The 16,633-nt window shown below is 38.8% G+C and overlaps 1 protein-coding gene across 1 annotated transcript in view; it reads right to left on the reverse strand.

Moving 5' to 3' along the window:
• LOC129279499 (uncharacterized) overlaps positions 1-13,858 on the reverse strand; it is a 34,596-nt gene extending 20,738 nt beyond the window's left edge. Inside the window, exons 1-3 of the mRNA XM_064111480.1 lie at positions 1,993-13,858; positions 596-735; positions 86-224 (exon numbers count right to left, since the gene is read on the reverse strand). Coding sequence (XP_063967550.1) covers positions 86-224; positions 596-735; positions 1,993-12,096 — 10,383 coding nt within the window. The 5' untranslated portion in view covers positions 12,097-13,858. The remainder of the gene's footprint in view (positions 1-85; positions 225-595; positions 736-1,992) is intronic.
• Between the last annotated feature and the right edge of the window lie 2,775 nt (positions 13,859-16,633).

Consider the following 16,633-nt stretch of genomic DNA (forward strand, 5'->3'; position numbering starts at 1 on the left):
TATAAATTTCCCCTCTGTGTACCACAGTTAAAATCCCGACGCACTTGTCAAACAGTAATTAACCAAAATATGTGTAATGTATTACCTTATCAAGAAGAAACCCTGCAGCTCCAGCCATTCCTGATCGCAATGCAACATCTAAAGGTGACTGACCTCTTCTTGAACGTCTTGAACACAATAGGTCTTTCTGATCCAGTAGATAATTCACAACTGTTACATTTCCACTTTTTTTTTTATAAATGAAGAATTAAAATCGGGAAAATTGTATATCCAAAATCTTTGACAAACTTAAACTGAGGGATCACTTTTATAATGGATCTGATTTGATCGATGCATTTTGAGTGGGTTGGCATTAATAAACCAGTACTTGCTAATATGACTTTACCTCGACGACTTAATTTGACTCTACAATCACTAACATAATCTATTCTTAAAATTTTGACGAAGAGTGAAAAAAACAGTTAAGAGTAATAACATGTCGGTTATATCCAGTCGAAATTGTAATTAGTTAAAACATATCAATCCTACATCCATAACAGAAACAGTTTAAACACCTTTACATCAGTTTGATATCCTCTCTATATATGTAGTTTACCTTGCTGCAGCATAATGGAGGACTGTCCACCCTTCATTATCTGTTGTCTCTATGTCTGCGTTGTTATCAAGTAACATACGAACGCACTCGTCATGTCCTCCCCTCGCGGCAAGCATCAGTGGTGTGACACCATTTAACGTCTGTTACATTGTGATACGTAAAAAATGCAAGTTTAACGAGGTCTGTACAAATATACTTTACATGTATGAAAGAGTAATCAACAGGTTTTTTGTTTCTATACATATCAAGTATGGACAAACGGTTACCGCACAGGTGTAACAGGTTGAGTATGTGTTATTTAGTTTAGCTTATATACAATCATATCATATTTATTTATCTTCACTTTTATAACGTGTTATTAAAAAACCCCTGACACCTCATTAATAAAAAATGTAAGGGAAAAATATATCATGAACGCGCATAGTAATTATATATGGCTGGATCAGAGTATCTTCTTCCGAATAATTGAATACAATATTTATGTGGTATATCTTCACGCTTGGCTAATCAGTAGGTATTCTATGCAGTGATGTAAATTTTGATTTGCGCCAAAGTAAGGCAAGACTGCAATGAATGAATTCATATGCCAATTATGTCATAATCCTACATGAGTTAGTAAACGTATTTGCAAATCTCTTGTAAATGAAATTAAATTGAGAATTAATACTAAAAAGTATTAAATAAACTATTTTAATGCAAATTATTGAAAAGGTATTCTGAAATGGATTTTGATTTGACCCTTATAAGTTTATGACATCACTGACTTCTGAATTCATTAATTGCAGCCACGTCTTACTTTGGCGCAAATCACATTTAACATCACTGCAAAGAATACCACCTGATCATCCACGCGTAAATACATACAACATAAGTATGGTACCAAATTATTTCGGAGAAGATACTCTTTTAGGCCATATATAATAATCATATGTTAATGGTCTATTTTTCATTAAATTAATTAGGGATGTGTGAAGTGTTTTTTTTTTACTCACACGGTATATACAACAATGAACGATTGCCTGATTGGAAGAGAATTCTATATGCTAGATCTTTTTTTGCATTTCTAGGGATGAGATCGACACCACATTCTTCCAGTTATGAAACTGCTGATATGTTACAAGGCCATCACTTTTCACTGACTAAATATTCCATAGTAGAGTGTTTATGTAAAAATATTGCCGTCAATTATTGATGACGACATCAGTGAATTGATGACAGGAAGAAGTATCTTTCCAGGATTATACTATTTGAGCAGACTTTTGAGATTTTATTTGCAATATTCTTTTAAAAGAAATTACCAGTAGATACACCCAATCAATGGATCATACATAAGTGGTTTTAAGACTCTTTGTACTGTGGGTTTAGGTAGTTAGGTTTTGAAACGTGCATACACTTACCTGTATATTTGTACCAAAGGGGTTGTGACTATCTTCAACTTCATCGGTAATTCTGTTCCTCAGGAGATATTTCAAGCAGTCTAAGTGACCATTCGCTGCAGCAAAATGAGAAGCTGTCCAGCCGTTATTAACACGCGCCTCTATATCTGCCCCATGCGTAATTAAACATTGCGTGATTTTTAGAAAGCCTCTGTAAGAGACATAATGAAGAGCTGTTTCGCCATCCTTTGTGACTTGGTTAACATCAGCTTTTGCATTCACTAGATATTCAACAAGTTCAAAATGACCGTTCCATGCAGCGATATGTAATGCTGTGACATGGTCGATATCCATTATGCTGATATTTTCTCCATTTTCAATGAGATATCTTACAATATCTGTGTGATTATTCTGTGACGTTACATGAAGAGGTGTCCATCCATTCTCTTTCGATTTATTTACATCTGCCCCTGCATTCACTAGACATTCAACAATATCAAGATGACCGTTCATAGAAGCCAGATACACGGGTGACATCCCCTCATCATTTTCTGCGTTAATGTTTGCACCCTCAGCAATGAGATATTTCACAATATCGATGTGATTATTCTGTGACGCTGCATGAAGAGGTGTCCATCCATCCTTAACTGATTTATTGACATCTGCTCCTGCATTCACTAAGCATTTAACAACTTCATCAAGGTGACCTTTCATAGAAGCTAGACATAAGGGTGTAAAGCCTTCCTTATCCATTACATTCAGGTTTGCCCCCTCAGCAATGAGATATTTTACAATATTTATGTGATTATAGTCTGACCCCGCATGAAGAGGTGTCCATCCATCTTCAGTCGATTTATTGACATCTGCTCCTGCATTTACCAGACATTTAACAATATCAAGATGACCGTTCTTTGAAGCCAGATAGATGGATGAGATCTGATAATTACTTTCTGTGTTAACGTTTGCACCCTCAGCAATGATATATTTTACTATATTTATGTGATTGTTTTCTGACGCCACATGAAGAGGTGTCGATCCATCCTCTGCTGACTTATTGACATCTGCTCCTGCTTTCACTAGGCATTCAAGGATTTCTAAATGACCGTCCATAGAAGCCATGTACACGGGTGACATCTTATCTTCCCCTGCATTGACGTTTGCACCCTCAGCAATGAGATACTTGACAACATCTATGTGACCATTCTCTGAAGATAACTGTATAGAGGCACGACCGAAACAATCGACAGAATTCGGGTCGACTCCTTGTGATATGAGATATTTTACAATATCTATGTGATTATTCTGTGACGCCACATGAAGAGGTGTCCATCCATCTTCATCTGACTTATTGACATCTGCTCCTGCTTTCACTAGGCATTCAAGGATTTCTAAATGACCGTCCATAGAAGCCATGTACACGGGTGACATCTTATCTTCCCCTGCATTGACGTTTGCACCCTCAGCAATGAAATATTTCAAAATATCTATGTGATTATTGTGTGACGCCGCATGAAGAGGTGTCCATCCATGTTCAGTCGACTTATTGACCTCTGCTCCTGCATTCACCAGACATTTAACAATATCAAGATGTCCTCTCTTTGAAGCAAGATAGATGGATGAGATCTGATTATTACTTTCTGCGTTAACGTTTGCACCCTCAGCAATGAGATATTTTACAATATCTATGTGATTGTTTTTTGACGCCACATGAAGAGGTGTCCATCCATACTCATCCGATTTATTGATATCTGCTCCTGCATTCACCAGACATTCTGCTACGTCAAGATGTCCTTGCAGTGAAGCGACAGACAGTGGTGTAGCTCCCTTATTATCTAATGAGTTCAGATCTTCTACCTTGGTGATAAAGTATTTTACAACATCGACATGACCTCCATGCGATGCGTAATGTAACGGTGAAGGGTAATTGCTCTCAACACCATTGACTTTGGCTCCTTTCGAGATTAGGTATTTAATGATGTTTATATGACCTTTATGTGAAGCCTCGTCGAGAGCTGTCCAACTATACTTTCCTTTTTGGTTTACATCTGCTCCTGCATTCACCAGACATTTAACAATATCAAGATGACCGTTCCTTGAAGCCAGAGAGATGGATGAGATCTGATTATTACTTTCTGCGTTAACGTTTGCACCCTCAGCAATGAGATATTTTACAATATCTATGTGATTGTTTTCTGACGCCACATGAAGAGGTGTCCATCCATCCTCTGCTGACTTATTGACATCTGCTCCTGCATTCACCAGACATTTAACAATTTCAAGATGACCTCTCTTTGAAGCAAGATAGATGGATGAGATCTGATTATTACTTTCTGTGTTGACGTTTGCACCCTCAGCAATGAGATATTTTACAATATCTATGTGATTGTTTTCTGACGCCACATGAAGAGGTGTCCGTCCATCTTTAGTCGATTTATTGACCTCTGCTCCTGCATTCACCAGACATTTAACAATATCAAGATGACCGTTCTTTGAAGCCAGATAGATGGATGAGATCTGATAATTACTTTCTGCGTTAACGTTTGCACCCTCAGCAATGAGATATTTTACAATATCTATGTGATTGTTTTTTGACGCCACATGAAGAGGTGTCCATCCATACTCATCCGATTTATTGATATCTGCTCCTGCATTCACCAGACATTCTGCTACGTCAAGATGTCCTTGCAGTGAAGCGACAGACAGTGGTGTAGCTCCCTTATTATCTAATGAGTTCAGATCTTCTACCTTGGTGATAAAGTATTTTACAACATCGACATGACCTCCATGCGATGCGTAATGTAACGGTGAAGGGTAATTGCTCTCAACACCATTGACTTTGGCTCCTTTCGAGATTAGGTATTTAATGATGTTTATATGACCTTTATGTGAAGCCTCGTCGAGAGCTGTCCAACTATACTTTCCTTTTTGGTTTACATCTGCTCCTGCATTCACCAGACATTTAACAATATCAAGATGACCGTTCCTTGAAGCCAGAGAGATGGATGAGATCTGATTATTACTTTCTGCGTTAACGTTTGCACCCTCAGCAATGAGATATTTTACAATATCTATGTGATTATTCTGTGACGCCACATGAAGAGGTGTCCATCCATCTTCATCTGACTTATTGACATCTGCTCCTGCTTTCACTAGGCATTCAAGGATTTCTAAATGACCGTCCATAGAAGCCATGTACACGGGTGACATCTTATCTTCCCCTGCATTGACGTTTGCACCCTCAGCAATGAAATATTTCAAAATATCTATGTGATTATTGTGTGACGCCGCATGAAGAGGTGTCCATCCATGTTCAGTCGACTTATTGACCTCTGCTCCTGCATTCACCAGACATTTAACAATATCAAGATGACCGTTCCTTGAAGCCAGAGAGATGGATGAGATCTGATTATTACTTTCTGCGTTAACGTTTGCACCCTCAGCAATGAGATATTTTACAGTATCTATGTGATTGTTTTCTGACGCCACATGAAGAGGTGTCCGTCCATCTTTAGTCGATTTATTGACCTCTGCTCCTGCATTCACCAGACATTTAACAATATCAAGATGACCGTTCTTTGAAGCCAGATAGATGGATGAGATCTGATTATTACTTTCTGCGTTAACGTTTGCACCCTCAGCAATGAGATATTTTACAGTATCTATGTGATTATACAGTGACGCCGCATGAAGAGGTGTCGATCCATCCTCTGCTGACTTATTGACATCTGCTCCTGCATTCACCAGACATTTAACAATTTCAAGATGACCTCTCTTTGAAGCAAGATAGATGGATGAGATCTGATTATTACTTTCTGTGTTGACGTTTGCACCCTCAGCAATGAGATATTTTACAATATCTATGTGATTGTTTTCTGACGCCACATGAAGAGGTGTCCGTCCATCTTTAGTCGATTTATTGACCTCTGCTCCTGCATTCACCAGACATTTAACAATATCAAGATGACCGTTCTTTGAAGCCAGATAGATGGATGAGATCTGATTATTACTTTCTGCGTTAACGTTTGCACCCTCAGCAATGAAATATTTCAAAATATCTATGTGATTATTGTGTGACGCCGCATGAAGAGGTGTCCATCCATGTTCAGTCGACTTATTGACCTCTGCTCCTGCATTCACCAGACATTTAACAATATCAAGATGTCCTCTCTTTGAAGCAAGATAGATGGATGAGATCTGATTATTACTTTCTGTGTTGACGTTTGCACCCTCAGCAATGAGATATTTTACAATATCTATGTGATTGTTTTCTGACGCCACATGAAGAGGTGTCCGTCCATCTTTAGTCGATTTATTGACCTCTGCTCCTGCATTCACCAGACATTCTGCTACGTCAAGATGTCCTTGCAGTGAAGCGACAGACAGTGGTGTAGCTCCCTTATCATCTAATGAGTTCAGATCTTCTACCTTGGTGATAAAGTATTTTACAACATCGACATGACCTCCATGCGATGCGCAATGTAATGGTGAAGGGTAATTGCTCTCAACACCATTGACTTTGGCTCCTTTCGAGATTAGGTATTTAATGATGTTTATATGACCTTTATGTGAAGCCTCGTCGAGAGCTGTCCAACTATACTTTCCTTTTTGGTTTACATCTGCTCCTGCATTCACCAGACATTTCACGATGTCAAGATGACCTCTCCTTGAAGCCAGAGAGGTGGATGAGATCTGATTATTACTTTCTGCGTTGATATTTGCTCCCTCAGCAATAAAATATTTCACAATATCTATGTGATTATTTTGTGACGCCGCATGAAGAGGTGTCCATCCACCTTTAGTCGATTTATTGACATTTGCTCCTGCATTCACCAGACATTTAACAATATCAAGATGACCTCTCTTTGAAGCAATATAGATGGATGAGATCTGATAATTACTTTCTGTGTTAACGTTTGCACCCTCAGCAATGAGATATTTTACAATATCTATGTGATTGTTTTCTGACGCCACATGAAGAGGTGTCCATCCATCTTTAGTCGATTTATTGACATTTGCTCCTGCGTTCACTAGACATTTAACAATATCAAGATGACCTTCCTGTGCAGCCTTATGTAGTGGTGAAAACCCGTTATTATTTTCTGCGTTAATGTTTGCACCCTCAGCAATGCTATATCTTACAATATCTATGTGATTATAAAGTGACGCCACATGAAGAGGTGTCCATCCACCTTTAGTCGATTTATTGACATTTGCTCCTGTGTTCACCAGACATTTAATGATATCAAGATGACCTCTCTTTGAAGCCAGATAGATGGATGAGATCTGATTTTTACTTTCTGCGTTGATGTTTGCACCCTCAGCAATGAGATATCTTACAATATCTATGTGATTGTTTTCTGACGCCACATGAAGAGGTGTCGATCCATCTTCAGTCGATTTATTGACATCTGTTCCTGCTTTCACCAGGCATTCAACAATATCAAGATGACCGTTCTGACAAGCCAGATAGACAGATGTCGTCTGATCATTAAGTTCTGCGTTGATGTTTGCACCCTCAGCAATGAGATATTTTACAATATCTATGTGGTTATAATATGACGCCACATGAAGAGGTGTCCATCCATATTCTGCTGACTTATTGACATCTGCTCCTGCTTTCACCAGGCATTCAAGGATTTCTAAATGACCGTTCATAGAAGCCACGTATACGGGTGACATCGTATCTTCTCCTGCATTGACGTTAGCACCCTCAGCAATGAGATACTTGACAACATCTATGTGACCATTCTCTGAAGATAACTGTATAGAGGCACGACCGAAACAATCGACAGAATTCGGGTCGACTCCTTGTGATATGAGATATTTTACAATATCTATGTGATTATTCTGTGACGCCACATGAAGAGGTGTCCATCCATCTTCATCTGACTTATTGACATCTGCTCCTGCTTTCACTAGGCATTCAAGGATTTCTAAATGACCGTCCATAGAAGCCATGTACACGGGTGACATCTTATCTTCCCCTGCATTGACGTTTGCACCCTCAGCAATGAAATATTTCAAAATATCTATGTGATTATTGTGTGACGCCGCATGAAGAGGTGTCCATCCATGTTCAGTCGACTTATTGACCTCTGCTCCTGCATTCACCAGACATTTAACAATATCAAGATGACCGTTCCTTGAAGCCAGAGAGATGGATGAGATCTGATTATTACTTTCTGCGTTAACGTTTGCACCCTCAGCAATGAGATATTTTACAGTATCTATGTGATTGTTTTCTGACGCCACATGAAGAGGTGTCCGTCCATCTTTAGTCGATTTATTGACCTCTGCTCCTGCATTCACCAGACATTTAACAATATCAAGATGACCGTTCTTTGAAGCCAGATAGATGGATGAGATCTGATTATTACTTTCTGCGTTAACGTTTGCACCCTCAGCAATGAGATATTTTACAGTATCTATGTGATTATACAGTGACGCCGCATGAAGAGGTGTCGATCCATCCTCTGCTGACTTATTGACATCTGCTCCTGCATTCACCAGACATTTAACAATTTCAAGATGACCTCTCTTTGAAGCAAGATAGATGGATGAGATCTGATTATTACTTTCTGTGTTGACGTTTGCACCCTCAGCAATGAGATATTTTACAATATCTATGTGATTGTTTTCTGACGCCACATGAAGAGGTGTCCGTCCATCTTTAGTCGATTTATTGACCTCTGCTCCTGCATTCACCAGACATTTAACAATATCAAGATGACCGTTCTTTGAAGCCAGATAGATGGATGAGATCTGATTATTACTTTCTGCGTTAACGTTTGCACCCTCAGCAATGAGATATTTTACAATATCTATGTGATTGTTTTCTGACGCCACATGAAGAGGTGTCCATCCATACTCATCCGATTTATTGATATCTGCTCCTGCATTCACCAGACATTCTGCTACGTCAAGATGTCCTTGCAGTGAAGCGACAGACAGTGGTGTAGCTCCCTTATTATCTAATGAGTTCAGATCTTCTACCTTGGTGATAAAGTATTTTACAACATCGACATGACCTCCATGCGATGCGTAATGTAATGGTGAAGGGTAATTGCTCTCAACACCATTGACTTTGGCTCCTTTCGAGATTAGGTATTTAATGATGTTTATATGACCTTTATGTGAAGCCTCGTCGAGAGCTGTCCAACTATACTTTCCTTTTTGGTTTACATCTGCTCCTGCATTCACCAGACATTTAACAATATCAAGATGACCTCTCCTTGAAGCCAGATAGATGGATGAGATCTGATTATTACTTTCTGCGTTGACGTTTGCACCCTCAGCAATGAGATATTTTACAATATCTATGTGATTGTTTTCTGACGCCACATGAAGAGGTGTCCGTCCATCTTTAGTCGATTTATTGACCTCTGCTCCTGCATTCACCAGACATTCTGCTACGTCAAGATGTCCTTGCAGTGAAGCGACAGACAGTGGTGTAGCTCCCTTATTATCTAATGAGTTCAGATCTTCTACCTTGGTGATAAAGTATTTTACAACATCGACATGACCTCCATGCGATGCGTAATGTAATGGTGAAGGGTAATTGCTCTCAACACCATTGACTTTGGCTCCTTTCGAGATTAGGTATTTAATGATGTTTATATGACCTTTATGTGAAGCCTCGTCGAGAGCTGTCCAACTATACTTTCCTTTTTGGTTTACATCTGCTCCTGCATTCACCAGACATTTCACGATATCAAGATGACCTCTCCTTGAAGCCAGAGAGATGGATGAGATCTGATTATTACTTTCTGCGTTGATATTTGCTCCCTCAGCAATAAAATATTTCACAATATCTATGTGATTATTTTGTGACGCCGCATGAAGAGGTGTCCATCCACCTTTAGTCGATTTATTGACATTTGCTCCTGCATTCACCAGACATTTAACAATATCAAGATGACCTCTCTTTGAAGCAATATAGATGGATGAGATCTGATAATTACTTTCTGTGTTAACGTTTGCACCCTCAGCAATGAGATATTTTACAATATCTATGTGATTGTTTTCTGACGCCACATGAAGAGGTGTCCATCCATCTTTAGTCGATTTATTGACATTTGCTCCTGCGTTCACTAGACATTTAACAATATCAAGATGACCTTCCTGTGCAGCCTTATGTAGTGGTGAAAACCCGTTATTATTTTCTGCGTTAATGTTTGCACCCTCAGCAATGCTATATCTTACAATATCTATGTGATTATAAAGTGACGCCACATGAAGAGGTGTCCATCCACCTTCAATCGATTTATTGACATTTGCTCCTGTGTTCACCAGACATTTAATGATATCAAGATGACCTCTCTTTGAAGCCAGATAGATGGATGAGATCTGATTTTTACTTTCTGCGTTGATGTTTGCACCCTCAGCAATGAGATATCTTACAATATCTATGTGATTGTTTTCTGACGCCACATGAAGAGGTGTCGATCCATCTTCAGTCGATTTATTGACATCTGCTCCTGCTTTCACCAGGCATTCAACAATATCAAGATGACCGTTCTGACAAGCCAGATAGACAGATGTCGTCTGATCATTAAGTTCTGCGTTGATGTTTGCACCCTCAGCAATGAGATATTTTACAATATCTATGTGGTTATAATATGACGCCACATGAAGAGGTGTCCATCCATATTCTGCTGACTTATTGACATCTGCTCCTGCTTTCACCAGGCATTCAAGGATTTCTAAATGACCGTTCATAGAAGCCACGTATACGGGTGACATCGTATCTTCTCCTGCATTGACGTTAGCACCCTCAGCAATGAGATACTTGACAACATCTATGTGACCATTCTCTGAAGATAACTGTATAGAGGCACGACCGAAACAATCGACAGAATTCGGGTCGACTCCTTGTGATATGAGATATTTTACAATATCTATGTGATTATTCTGTGACGCCACATGAAGAGGTGTCCATCCATCTTCATCTGATTTATTGACATCTGCTCCTGCTTTCACCAGGCATTCAACAATATCAAGATGAACGTTCTGACAAGCCAGATAGACAGATGTCGTCTGATCATTAAGTTCTGCGTTGATGTTTGCACCCTCAGCAATGAGATATTTTACAATATCTATGTGATTATTCTGTGACGCCACATGAAGAGGTGTCCATCCATCTTCAGTCGATTTATTGACTTCTGCTCCTGCTCTCACTACACATTTAACGATATCAAGATGACCGTTCTTAGAAGCTAAATACACGGGTGACGTTCCCTTATCATTTTCTGGGTTGATGTTTGCGCCCTCGGCCATGAGATATTTCACAATATCTATGTGATTTTTCTCTGACGCCACATGAACAGGTGTCCATTCATCCTCATCCGGTTTATTGACATCTGCTCCTGCAGTTACTAGACATTTAACTACTTCAAAATGACCTTCATGTGAAGCAAGATGTACAGGTGTTCGCCAAACCACATTCTCTGCATTTAAATTTGCCCCTGCATCGATAAGGTTTTGTACAAGATCAATGTGATCATTCTTTGAAGCAAAATGAAGAGGTGTACGGCCATCACCATCGACAGAATTTAGCTTGGCTCCCTGACAAATGAGATATTTCACAATGCCTGCATGTCCCTTGTCTGATGCACAATGTAGAGGTGTTGCTCCACTCTTCCCCGCCTTATTTACATCTGCCCCCGAACTTACGAGACATTCAACCACATCAAGATGGCTGTTAGTTGATGAAATACAAAGGGGTGTATCGCCATCTGATGTTGCTTTGTTTAAATCTGCTCCATGTCTGACTAAACACTCAACCACATCTAAATGACCGAACTTTGAGGCAAGGTAGAGAGGTGTAAAACCATTATTATCACTCTCATTGACATCCAGATATTGAGCGAGATTCCGAAGACGACTCTGAGACTCATCTTGAGGACGATTGCCATCATTCCCGCTCTGCTTAATAAATTTATCCGTCACGTCAATGATGTATTTCACCAACTCGATGTGCCCTTCTTCTGAAGCGATGTGGAGCATTGTCTTCCCATTTGTATCTTCTACCTCTTCCTGGATTATATCAATTTCCTCATCCTCAAGAATAGATCTTGTCTTCACAACATCCCCTTCCTTCAGTGCTGCAATAAGCGCCTTGTTCATGATGTGATCAATTCCGGTCAATATAACTATTGCTATAAAAGAAATAATTAGGTAAGTCCTCAAGGATATCCTTCCTTTACAGCTGTGATAAGCGCGTTGTTCATTAGGTTCCCAATCTTGGTCAACGATTGGAGATGTATACCTTTAATAGCAAAGTATAGTCTTTTCAAGTAAAACAACCAGTTAAAACCATTTGGAGGAGTGTATTGTCAACTAGATCCACTTTCTCTCTCCTCCTGGTTGACACCTATGGCCCCATCTTCAAGAATGGATCGCAAGATCTAGCTCCTTCGCTGCTGGAATAAGCGCCTTGTTCAGGATTGTGATCAATCCCGATCAATGAAGAGATGTAGGTTCATCATCATCATCATCATCATCATCATCATCATCATCCGTTATAGTACAGTCCACCAGGTTGTTGTATCATCGTACTTGTGCGATGGTTGAGAAGCATCAGTTGATATAATCATGAAGTACACATATATATGAAGTTGTTTCATGGAAACTACAATTTAAAGCGATCTGAATGAGTGTCGCCCTTTTAAGAACGACTTTGTCTCTCACTGCATGGTTAACACAAATTTCTTCATCCTCGAGGATACTGTCTTCATAACATCCCCTTCCTATAGCTCTGATAAGCGCTTTATTCATTATTACTTTGTAATCAATCCGGATCGGTCCGGATCAATGATAGTAGGTGTATGACCTGATAACCGAGAAGGTTATATTGTAGGATATTGATGAAGTTTCCAATAACAGCTCTTTCTTTTCCTGGTTGGCACCGATTGCCTCAACCTAAAAAGTAGATCCTGTCTTCAAAACATCTGCCGTCACAGCTTAGATAGGCGTCTTATTCATGACATGAGGAATTCCTGCCAGCAATTCTTTTTTTTTAAGATGAAGGTGTAAAACTTGACAAACAAGAAGCTAATACTTATCCAGGATATTTGAATAAGATAGTTTCACGCAGACTTCAATCTCGAGTGATATGGTGAAAGAAATATTTCATGCACATGCTACCGCCCCAGGATTAATATCTGGTGACCATGATGACTATAATCTGAATACTATAGATTTGACTCCATGCCTGTAACGGTTCAATTTTGTTTAGATCTAATGTCGTCAAAATGGCAGAATCAGGAGAAGGTCTGAGTTCACAAACGTCGGTGATCGTTGTTTTAAAAAGATGTTTGTTCCTTGTAAGATATGGTTCAGTGTCATTAAATGCCTACTATCTTCTGAGTAAAATGTTCACATAACATTAGAAAAAACCCTCTCTGTTCCCAAAGTACTTGTATTATACATCATCCAAACGAAATATATCGACGTTATTATGTTAAACGAGGACGGTCACATTTTCTGACTCAAGATTCCATCGAATGCGTTCACAGTACTCTTCTCAACACGATAAAATATATTCCGTGTACCGGTACCGTATTCCTAATGCAATGTCCGTCGAGAAGATTCAAAAGATTAAGCTTCACACGCATGGGGATATGAGCTAAAAATATGAATCTCCGATTTCTACGAACAGTGCCTAATCGCCGAACAACTCTTCTACTTTTAACTCTCCCGTCCGTAATAGTAACAGAGATCTACATATAATTTCCTTATATATCAATGCTTTTTCATTTTATATTATGTATCTAGTATTCTATCCGAGGTCCAGGGTTCCAAAAGCGAATATCCGATTTAAAGAAATTGTCTCCATGTAGTATCAGAATCTAGATCCTATAATAATCCCGTGCGCTCTGCTCTTCTCACTGACGCCAAAAAACGTACGAAGGCTATTAAATCTTCCTGCAAGCAGTAATATTTGATAAAGTCATGATTTTTTCTCTAGTATTAAAAAAAGGTATTCATGTCCTCTCAACCGAGGAGTGCTTTCACAGATGCGTGTAAATAAAGAACAGACTATTGCTATGCATACAAGGTGCGTCAGAAAATGTCCCATCAGTTTGAACTGAAGTCTGAACATTCAATCCTTGATTAATTGATATATCTTGATATAGTTATTCGCCCTGCAAATGTTTTTTGTACCAATCTCATGGAAATCTTTGCATTACTGCGAGACAATATTAAGGTTGTAAAATCTCATTGCACTAAGTTGCTGAGTGAAAAATCACAGTTTGAAAAAAGTTACAACTTTTGTGCATGCACATCAATCCACACGCACCCTCTCCAAACCCTCACACAACACATCACATCTTTCACACACCACCCACCCCACCCAAACACACACACACTTGTGTGAAGGACTGAACATAACTAACTGCTTCCAAATCAGGCCAGAAATTTTGAAGGTAGGTTTAACAATAGGACAGTTGTCCATTATTGATCAACAAAAAACATGACAAATGAAATGAAGGGAACATTGGAATTGTAAACACTGCTTTATGAAGTGTTTAGGAAGCGTGTGTATGCATGGGTGTCGGAGGGTATATGTTGGTGTGTGTTTGTGCTAGAGATGTGATGTGCGGGGTGGGTATATGGATAGGTGTCTTTCTGTGTGCATACAATCTCAAATGTTTCCACACTTTTTTTTTACTCAGCTCCTTGGAGCTACTGAGATTTTACGACCTTCTAGAGATCGTCTAACAGTGATTCATGCATGCAAAGATCCTTCATGAAAATGGTGCCAAAATATGGGTGACAAGACGTTTGCTCCGAGAGTGCATACGGTTAGAGTTAGGATTGTAATAGAGTTTGGTTCAGAATTATGAAATGATTAGGATTAGGGAGTATTTAGTTTGAGAGGTTATAGGTTTTATGTTTGGCTTAACGTGCAGATTTTTTCATCAGAGCAATTTTTTGTCGGAGCAAATGTCATGGAACGTGCAGGGAGGATACCACTACCGGTAGGAAGTAATTCCTTAAAAAGCTGTGTGCGCTATGAACGCCTAGCAAATTAGGAGCGCCTTGAGCACCTAACAAGGTGGATATGTGCGCAATATAAATACCCTATATTATTATTATTATTATTACCAGGATACATCAATAAATCAATGATTAAAGAACAGGTCCACTCAACAAAAATGTGATTTGATTAAAAAGAGGAAACTTAAACAAGCATAAGCACTGAAAATTCCATCAAAATCAGATATAAAATAATAAATTTATATTATGACACTTAAAAGTTTCACTTAGGCTGCGTTTATGCGACCTCAAGCCAGAATCATGATTTGAATCATGATTCAAAATACAAACATGAATCACGATATCACAGAATCAGCGTTTAGTCGACCTTCATTCCAATGCTGTTTCTCCTCAGATTCGAGCCAATCCAGTGCGCATCACTAGTGCGCAGTTTGACAGAGGACGTTTTTCGCACGTGTTTCGGCTCTCGAAAAATCTTTTGCTTCCAGAAGTCTATACCCAATTTTGTTTACTTCTATCATATAGGGTCCATATGCTTCTATTCATCTTGTTAGTTAATCCAAAATGGTGTTCGGAAGTGAATTTCAGCGTAGATCCAATTTAATATTGACACTCTATACTCAACAACAACTGAGATCATTGTCTGTCCAGTTAATTCATTTACTAGAACTTGAAGTTGAAGACATGACCAAAAAATGAAAAGTAGTGGACGATGCGAAGACCAACACAGAATTTGAACATGACAAGAAATGCATGCAGAGTAATCATGTACATACAATGAGCACATAGAGAGCCTTGAGCTTGGCAAGAGTCAAACCGAAAGCCGTAGCCCGACACAGTGAGGTCATATAATCATGATTCAAATCACGATATCGTTTATTCGAACATTTTCGTACGTGATTCTGCAGAAACGTCTTTCCAAACGCCCCTTTTTTCGTGTTTCATGTTTGTGATTCTAATCATGATTATATTCAATTTCGACTAAACGCAATCGTGATTCTGCAGAATCATGATTTGAATCATGATTCGAATCATGATTATAGGGTAAAAAAGTGGCGGATAAACGCACCCTAAATTTCACAATCATATTCACATGTTGGTTGGTATGAATATGAGGGGACTGATGGCATCAAACACTCACTATTTCTTGTATTTTATTACATGAGATATGTAATTTTTCAATGTCATGTGAAACAAAGTTTTATTCTTCCCCGGAATTACCATTGTTTTAACAATTTGTGGTTTAGTCAAGTTGGTCCTTATTGTCCAATCCGTAAAATTGAAATACTGTACAGTGCGTCCCACAAAAAAACGAAACCGAGATTTAGCAATGATTTATCATAACTTAATTATAAATACAATAGACAAATGACCTACCAATGTAAAGCTTAGAATCTCCTCTTTCATCTGATATTACTTAGATTATTCCTCATTCACGCATGAGTGAGCAAAAACAATTCGAAGAAAGGATGCCAAAAGCTCATTTGGCGGGGGTATCTGAATTTCAAAAAGAAAATCGCGTGACTAAAAAGTTCAATATCTGCTCTTTTATTTGATACCTTAATCACAGAAAATGGTCAAGAAGTAAAAAAGTTATGATCCCTCGAAACAATGCCTGTATTTCCATAATTTCATTAAATAAACGTGTTTTCACCGGTTT

Source organism: Lytechinus pictus, chromosome 16 (assembly GCF_037042905.1).
Source record: "Lytechinus pictus isolate F3 Inbred chromosome 16, Lp3.0, whole genome shotgun sequence".
NCBI classification, from domain to species: Eukaryota; Metazoa; Echinodermata; class Echinoidea; order Temnopleuroida; family Toxopneustidae; genus Lytechinus; species Lytechinus pictus.